The sequence below is a fragment of the Perca flavescens genome, chromosome 15 (assembly GCF_004354835.1).
Source record: "Perca flavescens isolate YP-PL-M2 chromosome 15, PFLA_1.0, whole genome shotgun sequence".
NCBI lineage: Eukaryota > Metazoa > Chordata > Actinopteri > Perciformes > Percidae > Perca > Perca flavescens.
Window position 1 is genome coordinate 26,245,860 of NC_041345.1, and position 13,687 is coordinate 26,259,546.

The window sequence follows — 13,687 nt, forward strand, 5'->3', positions numbered from 1 at the left end:
TAGACAATTTTTACTCTTATTTGATTTTTTTTTTATTACACAGGACCATAGATGGTTCCTACAAATACTGAGTTAATGTGTCTTAAAAACTGCTGCAAATGTTTTGACAAAAAAACAACTCTGCAAGCTATAGTATTTGTTTTTAATCTTGTTTTACTCTGTAGCACTTTGGGATGGCTTTTAAACAATGAAAAATGATCCACAAAAATAAAAGTATTATTATTTATTTTTACAATAAAATGTATTATTACTATTATTATAAGTAGTATCCTTTAGCCTGGAGGGACTGTTTTTTGTTATTTTCCACCTATGTGTTTGTGCTTCAACAGTAGTAGCTTTCTTTAGGTGTAACACCATGGTTAGCATCAAATGTTCCTCTGTGATCCATCCTCTATTATATCTACCTATACACTTTGTGCTTTTCACAACAATATGAGCCTAACAAACTGTACCCATGAAAACATTTTTTGTTTCTTGTCTCTCAGAAAATCACCATTGACATGTACAGACGCATGGTAAGTTACAGTATTTAATAAATAATGATAAAAAATACACATGCTGGTATTCAGTCCGATTTTATTATAGCACCCCGGAGGGCTGAACTGGGGTAAAAAAAATCAGCCCTGGACTTTTGAGAACTAGACCAGCCCACCACAATCGGCCGGACACCACCCGTCCTTGCACTTCCCTTCAACACATGTACATACCAGCAGGGTTCAAAATTTGAAGCATCTACCAGCCAAATGCTGATAAAATATGTAAGTGGCTGGTAGATTTGCTTGACTTACCAGCCAAAAATAGTAAAATTTTAACAGTCACTAGCCATTTGGCTGGTGGACAAAACATTAAGTTTGAACCCTGCATTTCCAGCCCCTAATACTCTCTTTTAGCTGAGTGGCGAGTAAGAGAGTATGATAATGTACTCACTGAGTCAAACAGGCTGCCTGGCTCCTGATGGCAAGGTTGAGGGTAGAGCATGGTTGTCATCAAGATGTCTTGTATAGTTAACAAGTGCTAAGTCTGTAAGTTGAGCTAAAGCTGCATTTTGTACACAGTATGCAACTTGTGTTATTGTGGAATGGGGATAAATCAGAAAGCTATAGTATTATGTTTGCAAGTGTATGAGCTTGCTAATACACAACTAACATTAGCTTACTAACAGCTAACAAATCCTCTCTGGTAGACAAGGGTGCTAAATTCATCGTCTGACATGCTTAAATCTCGTGTTCTTAGCTAGCTACCGGCACCTTGTGGAGTTTGCCGCCTTATGCGCTCTCTCTCTCTACGATAGGATGGAAGTGGGCCATAGAAGAATGGGATTGGCCAGTGTTCAGATGAGCGACAAACCAGTGGGCCAATCATGTGATCTCTCTTCTCTCTATGATCCGATAAAACAATAAAAATAAAGTTTTTCGACCGGAGTGCAGCCAATTCAGCCCAAACAAATGATGGCCAATCCATGCCTGGCCCCCTGTATCTAATGGTTGCTAATGGTTGATGGTTTGAAGCTGTAAAGTGAGTTGAGATTTAAAACAGTGAGCAGGACATTTTCTCAGCTGGGTGTCTGTCTACAGATTTCAAAGTACACAGATGATATCCTTTGGTTTATAAAACTTTCACAAAATTACAATTTAAATGAAATAAAACAATTTTGTCTGTTCCTCTTTCATTCTAGAACGTGTTCTATCAACAAGCTATCATGAGGTCAAAGGTCAAATCTAGCGTGTCCCTTGGAGCGTAAGTTCCTCTGGTTTCTTATCTATGTGGGAACCTTTCTATGGGTTACAATTCATTTAAAGGTGTTCTTGAATTAAGATTTCTCTTGTAATTACATGCAAACTTTCTTAACTAACATAACTATGCTATCTGTATCTCCTCATTATATGATAATAATATATAATAAAATATCTTTAGATTATCAGTATTTAGTGATCTGTTAAAGAGCCCCTCATTCACTCACTCACTATTCCCTATATAGTGTTTATTAAATAATAAACTATATAGGGAATGACCGAACCAGATTTCGGACACTGACTGAAAACATCGTCGCGTCAATAGATGCACCGGTTATTTGTGTGACGGAGGCCTCATGTAAAAAAACTGACCATCGTATGTACACTCAATTCGAACACCACTACAAAATGATGAACACACTATAAAGTGCACTATTTTCGTGATAGGGAACGGTTTCCAACTATCTGCCCTCCTGAAAAGCCCAGTCTGATTTGATTGGTCAGCTGGCCCACTCTGCTGTGATTGGTCAACCAAAGTCAAACAAGCCACTGGGCGTGCTTGCTCAGGCAGCATCTATGGGTAGCACAGATGAAAAACTGGGCTGGCTTTCTCATACAGTGACATCACTAATGGATGAATTTAAAACAGGAATGTGGGCAAGGCGTTTTCAGACAGTTGAGAAAAAGTGCGTCTGTGGGAGAGAAAGCTCCATTTGGAGTGAAATGTGTTTTTTGTACGTTATACATCATTACATACATAAATAAACTATATAACACACTAAAGGACAGAAAAAAATCATAATAGGGGCTCTTTAAAACATTGCTGGAGGCTCTGTGCATCTGATTGGTCTCATGATAGTTCTGTTTCTGCAGACTGGCCAAGTATGTCACGACCTACAAGAACCATGACCCGTTCCTGGCTCCCTGTCTACCCAGCAACCCCTGGCAAACAGACAATGACACATACTGGACTCTCAACATGAGACTGTGAGAGCTGCTTCCTTTTCTGTCTTGCTTCTTTAGATAATAAGCTTTGTAGGTGTTTGGGGCCAAGTAGAATAACTTCTTTTGTCTGAGTTTAACAACAGGAAATTGAAAGTCCTCCAGGTTCTTGTGTCCTTAATGCATGCTTGAAGTTTAACTTATTGACTGGTTTCATCTGGCTTGATCAATAGATATAATTGGGTATCATCTGCATAACTAGTAACATAACATAGTTTGTGGAGTGTTTCGTAATAATACTGCCTGGACTAGAATACCTTCTCAATGGTCTAACTGGCAATTTCCACCGGTTGCGGAAGGGCTCTGGAACAGCAGCGGAGTCAATTGGTTTCCATTAAAGTCAATGTGTGTATTTCCACTGATTGCGGAAGGGCTGCGTTCCGACTGCGTCCCAGCCCCGGCGGCCCGCAGCCCTCCTTAGCAGATACGCAGAGTTTTTATTTTTGCTAGATTTTCCGCAGCAATTCAGTACAATTCAGATTGTGCGGGACAGGAAGTCAAGCACAGAAGCCAAATAAAACATCCGGTTAATTAAAAAGAAAAAAAAAAATACCCCGTACTCACGGCAGATCATATTTCCCTTGAAAACGCAGCACAGAGCTGTTTCCCCTCTACTCCTCTGGATGGGAAAAAAAACTGTTGTTAGTTTTGTGGTTCTATTCTACCTGAATTCGCGAGATCTCGTGGGTCCTTGTGACTTCAGCTGTCAGTCATGGCCACAGCCGTTCCGCAACAAATCCGGACCCGGTGGTTTTTTGACGGACGGCGGAGCACGGAGACATTCCACAGCGGAGCCGTTCCGCAGCTGTTCCACAACTAGTGGAAATGAGCAGTAAGAGAGAAAGGGCAGATTAGATATAGTTCTATAGTCAGCCAAGAGAGCCGGTTTCTTAGGTTGCTTTTTTACCCCATTATGTCCGTTTAAAAACTAACCCTGGTCGTATAGTCCGGTTCGTTCGGGCGGGTGTGAAAGCACATACGAACTCTGTTGCGGTTAAAACAAACAATCTCTGGTCCGCTTGGATACAGGTTTCTTGGTTCGCTGCCAAGTGAACTAGAGTTCTGTTCAGTTCAGGTGAGAACGCGATTCGACCCAGAATACAGGAAGTGAACCAAAAAGAGTGCATTTACTAGCCTGCAATTTCAACATTGCACACAAGTTATGGACTTTTATATAATTTAATGGATGATGACTTTCAGATCCATAAGCTGCTCTGAACACACATTGCTGGTGGTCTGGGTGACGTGAGAACACATCATCTCGCTCTCTGTCAGATGCTTATTGTTCGCCTTCTTCTAAAATATTAGAAACACTAAAGCAGAACAAGAAAACCCAAGACGTAATAAATTTGAGCCCAAAATAATAATAATAAAATAAACACGTGAGGTGTTTACAGTGTTTGACAAAGTGCAGGTTGAAAGCTAACCGAAACAAATGAAAAATGCAACAAAGGCACCTAAATCATGGTTGCAGCTGCCACCGTGGTCCTGCTAGGCGCCCTGCTGTGCTGCGCCCTACTACGCCCTGCATCGCCCCTCTACGCCCTGAACTGCTACAACTTTTATTTTGTAGTCATAGTTCCACTATTTTTATTGCTACAACATTCCAACTGCTATAATTATGAATCATTTTCCAATATCTCAGAATATCTATATCAGAGTCTGTGTCCTGAAGAAGGGGTTTTATCACAGCTACTTTAAATGACTGTGGTACATAACCTGTTAATAAAGACATATTGATCATATCTAGTAAAGAAGTGTTCAACCAAGAGTAAAGCTTCTTTAAGTAGCCTAGTTGGTATGGGGTCTAAGAGACAGGTAGATGGCTTGGATTACAGTAAGAAAACATTACCGTTAATTGGTTAAGGTTGAGAAGTCTGTTTCTAGGGTTCCTGCGTTTGGAGATAGATAGGTACAGATTGAGGGCGGGAGGTGGTGAATTTGATCTCTAATAGTTATAATTGTATGATTAAAAAAGCTCTTTAAGTCGTCACTACTCAGAGCTATAATATACGGCTCAGTAGAGCTGTGAGTCTCTGTCAGCCTGGCTAAAGTGCTGAAAGAAACCTGGGGTTGTTCTTATTTTCTTCTATTAGTGATGAGTAATAGGCTGCTCTGGTATTTCTGAGGGCATTCCTATATGTCTTCAGACTGTCTTGCCGGTCTCATGGTCTCTTGCGGAGATTCATCCAGATTGGTGTAACGCCATTTACTTTCAAGTTTCCACGAGGTTAGTTTGAACCCTCTAAGGTCAATGGGCATTTTTACATATGGTCTTGAATTCTCCTTTTAAGGGTATTTGTGTATAACCTGATCCCCATGTGTTTCATATCAAAATGTTCAGAACAAACTCAGCTTTCTGGATAGTGACGCCTAAAATTGTTCCAGAGCAATGCGTAAAGAGATTAATTGGTCCTAAAGCGGAAATATTTCTCAAATCTCTTTCTAAAAAAAACAAAACATACCTACACTCAATTGTTTTGTTTCTTGAAATGAGTTCACAAACGTCTTGGGTTCACAAAAGTAGCGTAATATTCATATGAATAAAAAAAAAAATTGAATATCGCTTTTTGAGTAGGACTGTTGTCAAACATCGCTTGGACTCGCCGGTGTGTCTTTTGTCCTCAGAGGATTAATTTGCAGGTTTAGGAGTTAAACCATGGAGCTAACTTCCTTTGTTTCATCATCTTCTTTATTAGGGCAGCAACAGAGTTGAGTGTTGTTCTCAGTGAGTCTGCAGCACTGTTTACCAGAGATCAGTTTGATCATTTAACAAAAGACTCCTCCGTTATATTGAGGCATGGCATTGAATTATATGCCGCTGGAATCACTTCCTTTAATTTCGCTACAGTACTATCAGATAGAAATAGTGTAGAACTTTCACCAAGTGGCATATCATATGATGATAAAGCGGAGATTTTCAACAGGGGGCCCTCAGAGTCACTGCAGGGGGGGCTTCAAATTATTTATTTTTTTCAAAAATGTAAATGTCTTAACATGAATCCAACATATTATTAGCAAATATAAATCCCCACTGATGATAGGCTGACTGGCCTATAGGTAAGGTAGTCACTAATGTAGCCATCAACAGATACAGTTCATCCTGAGGATTCACTGGATGCCACAAGCATGTTTAACAATAAAAGATGATTTATAAAATCATGCCAACAATTATTATTTTAATAGCTTAGTATTCTATGCAAAAAAGGTAATTTATAAAGGCTTTAGGCCGTCCTACATGTAATTGTAGGCCCAGATTAATATGCTACTTCATTTTCTAGAATATATAGTGGGGGGGCTGCTGTGTCTCTCTTTCAGTTAAGGGGTCCTGGGTTAAAAAAAGCCTTGAAGACCCCTGTGATAAAGGATTCTGTGGAAATACTATGCAGTCTTTAATTTCGATGCTATATGCCAGAACAGGGTCGAGGGTGTGGTTAAAACTGAAACCAATTAAATCAATTAGTTAGATACAGTAAACACCAGAAAATTGCACCCTGGTAATGTGGATACTTTCCCCAGTCATGTTTGAGCACTGAGTGACTGAGCCTGTGTTTGTGTCCAGGGTTGAAGTTCCCACTAAGATGCGAGTAGAGCGCTGGTCCTTCAGCTTGTTCGAGCTGCTGAGCGACCTGCGAGGCCGAGACGACTTCAAGGTCTTCCTCAAGAAGGAGTTCAGCGGTATGTCGCCACATGTCATTAAACACCTTTCAGTTCGGACTGGGAAGATCTTGTGCTGAACCCGACTGAGCATTCCTGACGTGGTTGAGGGATGGCTCGTGTTTACAGCTCTCAACACAAGCATTCCCATCCCTGTCTCAGGAACCTTCCCGCCTGTTAATGGAACTTGGGTATTTGTACAAGTCTTCATTTTATTTATCCTTCCTCGCAGTAGGCCTGAGGCAATGCAGAGTCTAAATTGTGATATTTCTGTTCTTCCCATGTCAGAAAGGTGATATTTAGTTCCTATATGCAGAATACATGAATATGAGGTACAAAAAGAAGTTCTCCAGACATGCAGCCAGTGGTGGAATGCTAAGTACATTTACTCAAGTACTGTGTGTGTGTGTGTGTGTGTGTGTCCCAGGGGAGAACTTGGCTTTTTGGGAGGCAGCTGAAGAACTGAAGTGGGGCACTGCATCGTCCATGACATCAAAAGCTGAGACAATTTTCAAGTAAGTCAATGCCTATGTGTGTGCGTGCGTACAACAATTACAAGAAGCAATTGAAATCTTGGATCTTCGGCTTAAATATGCATGAAAAATGAAAATCACACAAGTAAAAGGGAAAAATCTAAGACATAATAGTACAGTTAAATTATAGGGCTAACCTATAAGCACTCTTGAAGTATTATTTATTAAAGTGCTCATATTATGCTTATTTTCAGGTTCATAATTGTATATAGAGGTTGTACCAGAATAGGTTTGCATGGTTTCATTTTCCAAAAACACCATATTTTTGTTGTACTGCACATTGCTGCAGCTCCTCTTTTCACCCTGTGTGTTGAGCTCTCTGTTTTAGCTACAGAGTGAGACATCTCACTTCTGTTCCATCTTTGTTGGGAGTCAGACATGCACAGTAGCTAGGTAAGGAGTATGAGGGCGTGCCACGCTAGCAGCTAGGCGAGCATTATAACGTGTGTTACAAAGCAATGCACGTTAGTCTCTGAAGTAAAGGCTGGACTACAATAGAGCTGTTTGGAGCAGTTTGTGAACAGTGTTTTCTGTTGGAGATGGTAAGTCCCTCTGGGGTGGACTTGGGCTTTTTCACTTTGTAATTCAATTCAATTCAATTCAATTTTATTTATAGTATCAAATCATAACAGAGTTATCTCAAGACACTTTACAGATAGAGTGGGTCTAGACCACACTATAATTTACTAAGCCCCAACAATTACAGTAATTCCCTCAAGAGCAAGCATTATCAGTAGCTATTGCGACAGTGGCGATGAAAAACTCCCTTTAGGAAGAAACCTCGGCAGACCCAGACTCTTGTTAGGTGGTGTCTGACGGGGCCGGTTGGGGGTGTGATGAACAGTGGCGATAATAATCACATTAAAGATAATGGAACAGTGACTTTGAAGGTAGTCGTTGTAGTTCATGATCTGCAGGGCACATCGTTTCATACTGAGTAGTGCAGTCTCCAATACCGGATCCTGACTACTCTGTGCGTATGAACATCACAGTTCTAAGTTATAAGCCTATAACATGCACACTAAAAGATATATAACAATGGGGAAAAGCCCAAAAGCATAATATGAGCACTTTAAGACTTTCCCACTGCTTCACCAGGACTGTGTCGGTGTGGTTTGATCAAATTTGGTTCGCAGTCCTGCCAACACCAGAATCAGACTCAGCCAAGTCAGTGTGAACACATAACAGGGAATTTGACTCCGGCCTTTTGTTGCTCTCAAAGTTCATACACAGAAATAGAAATACGGCTCAAAACAAGGACAAGAACGCCGCACAAGGTAAACATCAACATTTCACTACTATGTACGGATGATCGTAGTGACGGCCTGAGGGAACAAACTGGTCCCGTGTCTGCTTGTTTTCATCAGAGAACAAACCCACCAACTGTCATCGCCTTTTTACAATAGAGCCACACCCAAATGAATCCAGTGAGGAGAACAGAGACAAAACACAAATACAGGACTCTGTCATGTGAAATAAATTAACTTGAGCAGTAAATAGTGTGATCAAATGGGACCATAGCCCCCATAGTGAGAAGTTAATTGAGAAAACAGGGTTTAAGGGCCTTGTCACTACCCGATGTGAGTCGAGTGCAGTTGTGAGTCGCGCATGCTCAGATTTACGGCATAACGTGTCATACTGAAATTTGTGAAATCCATAAAATAATAAACTTTTCTCATTACAAATAATAACAGAAGATGGAAATTATTTCAAAAAAGTTTTAGCTATGCTTGTTTGATTGCTAACATTAGCCCAAAACGCCATTCAAGTGACAGCCTGAACCTGATTGTTAACTTGTAGCCAGCAGTCATTTCAAAAACTTTTTAGCTATCTATGATTGTTTGATTGCTAACGTTAGCTCAAAATGCCGTTAGCATCTAGTAGGCTACTTGATTGCTAACGTTAGCTCAAAACGGCGTTAGCATCTTAGCTAGCAGTCATTTCAAAAGAGTTTTAGCTATCTATGATTGTTTGATTGCTAACGTTAGCTCAAAACCATAGACAGTCTATTGTAGGCTACTTGTCGCAAAGTGACGCATGCGCAACTCACATCTGCACTCGACTCACATTGGGTAGTGACAGCCTTTCATACGCAAACTAGTCAAGTCAACTTCATTGTCAATTCTGCAATATGTGCCAGACATACAGAGCAATTTAAAATGTGTTTCTCTCCGACCCATGGTGCAAAGGACACACACAAGTATAATATAAAAGATATGTAAGGGCTGGGTGTTGAGCTTCCTGACAGTCTGGTGGAACAGGCCTGGAGGCTCCGGTTCCTTCTCCCAGACGGCTGTGTAAGGGGTGGCTGGCGTCACCCACAATGCTGGTTGCTTTGTGTTAGAAGTATTATATTTCCAAACCGGGACTACACCCAAACCCCAATGTCAGCCAAGATATTGATTTGGAGTGTGTGTGTTTTCAGGACCTTCCTGGCCCCCGGTGCCCCCCGCTGGATCAACATTGATGGCAGGACAATGGGTCTGACAGTGAAAGGCCTGGACCATCCTCACCGCTATGTGCTGGAAGCAGCTCAGACACACGTTTTCCTACTCATGAAAAAGGTGCGTCTGTGTACCGATGAGGAGGCCAAAAAAGGCCCTTTTTTCTTACTCTGTAGCTAATAATTCAGTTTTTGCCAAATTGCTCACACACTTGTTGTTGGAATGTGGCTCAATGTGTCAAAACTCTTCACACAATCTAAATAAGACAACACTTAAAGATAAATATCTCACGTCAATGTCAAGATGAAACTCTGCAACCAAAACGTAAGGCTTCTGTGAAAAATTGTTCCAGTACAGAACATCTTACATTTCAATAAACGCAAAAAGAAGAGGCATGCGGCCATGTGGTTGGCGGTCATACACTTTCCAATGCCAAGTCGAAAATAATTCCTCAATCAGATTGAGGAATGGGGAGTTAAGGGGGTCAAGTAGGGACCTAGAGTGGCATGGTGATGTCCTACAGACTAATGGCAGCACACAGTGATATTTCCCCAATTTCAGATAGTTTTGCATTTTGAAGAAAAGTGTTTGTACTTTTGGTGCCTTTGTTTAAGGCTTGGTTACAAAAGTTAAGGTGTTAATGCTTTTGTCTAAGCATTCACTTTCAGTGTGTAAGCAATCGGCAAAAACTTTAATAATAATAATAATGCCTTTACTTAATCTTTAACAATAAGTGTTTCGTGATTAATGTGAGGATCAACTGAGATCACTGGAACTGTTTAGATTGTAATTAAGTCACTGCCAAAGTTTATGTACCCTTCCAGAACAGAGTAGTTGACTTAGACAAAAGCATTAAAACCTTTTGTAACAGACTACAGAGGTTACCAGATCAGATAAGTCAAGGCTATGATCGATCATAGCCTTGATCGATCGATCGACCAACCAAATCGACCTTTTTATAAAAAAAAGACTTTCGATCTATCTATCTATCTATCTATCTATAATATCCATATATAATATATTATAATTGGTCATATGCATTTTCAGATTCAAGATGTGTTTGTGTATTGAAGCTGAGGTCACGTGCAGTCTTGTGTGCTTTCATTGGTATAGGATACTTTCTTCCGTTACCTCAAGTCTCCAGTGTACAAAGACATGCAGAAGAAGGCCCTGAACCCTGAGCCTCATAACTTCAGGTTGGTGGTGGATCCCTGCCGTACCTTTCTGACATCACTGCACAACACATTCTCACTCCCGGCGCGTCAAAAAGCTACGTTTGGTCAGGTGCCTTTGGCGGTTGTTATTAATGCAAAACCTCTCCTTAGGCTATGTTCACATTTGGCGTCTTTTTTGACAAGAAACAGTTGACTAGGGTGATTTTGTAGTGTAAAAAATTAAGCTGGCAGCATTTTTATTCCAAAAAGCAGCCGAGAACATCTTTTACTGCCATAACAACAGCTACTGCTACAGTATCCTAGCTAGAGCACTATGTGGAGCGGTGCTAACGTCGGATAAAACTAAGCAATGGAGCGAGCTAAAGAAAGAACAGAGAGAGAGAGAGAGAGAGAGAGAGAGAGAGAGAGAGCGGTGCTAACGTTAGATAAAACAAAGTGGTGGAGCGAGCTATAGAAAGAACAGAGAGACTGGTGCTAACATTAGCTAAAACAAAGTGGTGGAGCGAGCTAGAGAAAGAACAGAGAGAGAGAGCGGTGCCTAACGTTAGATAAACAAAGTGGTGGAGCAAGCTAGAGAAAGAACAGAGAGAGAGAGAGCGGTGCCTAACGTTAGATAAACAAAGTGGTGGAGCGAGCTAGAGAAAGAACCGAGAGAGAGAGATAGCGGTGCTAACAAAGCGGGCTCCCTGTACAGGGAACACCCGGTCATATTGTATAACTCGCTGTGCTCCGACTCCATTTTTTCGTGTTGTTATGGAAACAGGTCTTGCTACTCCGCTTGTCATTGGTCAGCTGTCAAAAAAGCAGTTGATGTAGGGCGTTTTTTTTCCCAGGAAAGTTGAACTTTTTTCAAGCTCTGAGTCGGGACATTCGTTTAACTGGCATGCAGCACAAGAATGGGACGGTTAGGTTTAGGAAAAGATGGTGGGTGGGGTTATAAAATGTACGTTTCAGCGACACAAGAACGGGACACGAACCAGGGTCTCTCGGGTGAAAGTCCTGTGTTGTTTGACCCATCCACCACCCCAACCAACCTCCCTACGCAGATTTTAGGTCTTTCATACTACTAGCTACCGTTGTCTTTCTTAATACTACGTCATCTTAGAGCGCCGTGGTCTAGCTGCTGCTCTGCCCGGTGCGTTCCATACTGACGCTGAAGGGGGATTTTTTGCATCGGTATCTGACGCTGAGAGACACTGACCAAGCGTCAGTGTTTTACGAGTTGGGAGTGAGAACACATTGTACTGCACATGAATATATGTTGAACACACATGTTCAATTTGTTGCTTTTTGCATCCAAATATATGCACAAAAAGGCTTCCAAATATTTGTATGATTGTGCTTGTTGTTTCTCCCCATGACATTGCATGACATTTCTACCCCACAGCTGGATACTCTCCTATGAAAAAAACACTGTATACTTTGCAGTTAGTAGTTAGTAGCTGAATCTAGACCTGGAGAGCTAAAGAAAAATGCTTCCAAATAAAATACCATAACATACATGTCCGTGGAATTTGCAGCACAGAAAGAGACTGAATGGGTCTCCAAACATTTGAGCTGTGTGAATTATCCAGAGTAATGTGCACAGAGCTTGATGAAAGCAATGTTGCTATTGAACTTGTAGTCTTTTTCGAAGCTGTTGGCACCACAAGTGGAATTCCATTCACCATTGTAGAGGCAAAAAAAATCTCAAAACCTGGACAGATTAATAAAAACCAGAAAATCTGAATATATGTTATATAGTTTGGAGGAACTGACTCTTTAACCCTTTATTGCTGCACACTGAACATGATATTGCACCATGCAATTTGTTGTCCTCCCAGGTAAAAATTGAAAATGAAATCCTTCTTTAGACCCTTTTTCGAGGTTTTGACTGTTTTTTTTTTTGGGGAGTTTTGTATTTTGTTTCTGCACTTTTTTTTCACTACCACTGGATTCACCACTAACATCAATTTATAACCACTAGTTTAAACATTCTTTTTAAATCATGATTAGTAAACCTCATTTATATGATATACTCAATTTTTTGAGTTAAGAAAAGATGAAATTAGGCATTTTTTTCAACAAATAGTTATGATTGAGTTGATAATCTCAGACTGTCAAAGTTTAGTCAGGATATTGCTTAGAAACCATTTCCTAGTTTTTTCAAATGCTATAAAATGCAATTAAACAGACAAAATTCAATGAAAGTAGTGATCTGATCCTTCATTTCATTTGCGAAGAGCGTTGTATGGAACCATCCCTGTTATTTTTGGGCAATTTTCTTAAAAGAAACCCAAATTTCTGATGTAGAAACTTTGAAGACGGGTCAAATTTGACCTGAAGGCAACAGGGATCAGGCTGGTTACAGGTTTAAACAGGTCGGTGTGTGAACCCGTGTCTGTAAACCAAAAAAAAAAAACTCCCTCCCGCCAGAATGAAGCTTTCCAATCATCTGGAGTTCACCATGTTTCTGTTTCCACCCTAGTCCAGCCCAGCTGGAGAACAACGCCAACAACCGGAGCCTGGGCATCCATCCCATCATCCTGTGGCAGCAGGAGGAGGAGCAAAAGGCCAAGGCCACCGCTGCCGCCGCTCCGGTTGATGTCAAGGCCATGATGAGCAAAATAGACCGGAAAAAGTAAAGATATATAATGTGTGTGTGTGTGTGTGTGTGTACAGAGTTGTACATGTCATGTCACACACAAACAAGTACCAACACAGGAACCAGCCCTCTGTTAGGGAGTATACACAGTGTAGAAGAATGCTTTCCTCAGTGTCCTGCAATTGAATGTTGTTCCGTTTTAGCAAATTATCGAAGGTGAAAAATCCAGTTTTTATTATGAAGGATTACTTTACAGGCCTACTAGGCCCCCGATCCCCTGAACCTGTGTTTTCTAGAAAAGTCAAACGACTACTGTACAAAACCACCACAAACAGGCGCAGAACTACCACAAAAAGTACTACAAGAAGACTCCAAATGACCCAAAAACACACAAAATGACTACAAAGAGACTCCAAATGACCACAAGGGATGCACAATGACTGTCTTGCTCTTGCTATGGAGGAGGGTGGGTGGGTGGGTGGGTGGGGGGCTTTATATGTCTGTGCCCAGGGTTCCGTCACATTTTAGAATGAAAGGCACCTCCAGAAATCAGTTTTTT

The 13,687-nt window shown here is 40.9% G+C and overlaps 1 protein-coding gene across 1 annotated transcript in view; it reads left to right on the forward strand.

The window, feature by feature from the left end:
- rgs9a (regulator of G protein signaling 9a) overlaps window positions 1-13,244 on the forward strand; it is a 29,048-nt gene extending 15,804 nt beyond the window's left edge. Inside the window, exons 10-17 of the mRNA XM_028600371.1 lie at window positions 486-515; window positions 1,676-1,737; window positions 2,607-2,720; window positions 6,298-6,413; window positions 6,820-6,907; window positions 9,351-9,489; window positions 10,483-10,565; window positions 13,012-13,244. Of these exons, the coding sequence (XP_028456172.1) occupies window positions 486-515; window positions 1,676-1,737; window positions 2,607-2,720; window positions 6,298-6,413; window positions 6,820-6,907; window positions 9,351-9,489; window positions 10,483-10,565; window positions 13,012-13,168 (789 nt within the window). The 3' untranslated portion in view covers window positions 13,169-13,244. The remainder of the gene's footprint in view (window positions 1-485; window positions 516-1,675; window positions 1,738-2,606; window positions 2,721-6,297; window positions 6,414-6,819; window positions 6,908-9,350; window positions 9,490-10,482; window positions 10,566-13,011) is intronic.
- Window positions 13,245-13,687: the final 443 nt, after the last annotated feature.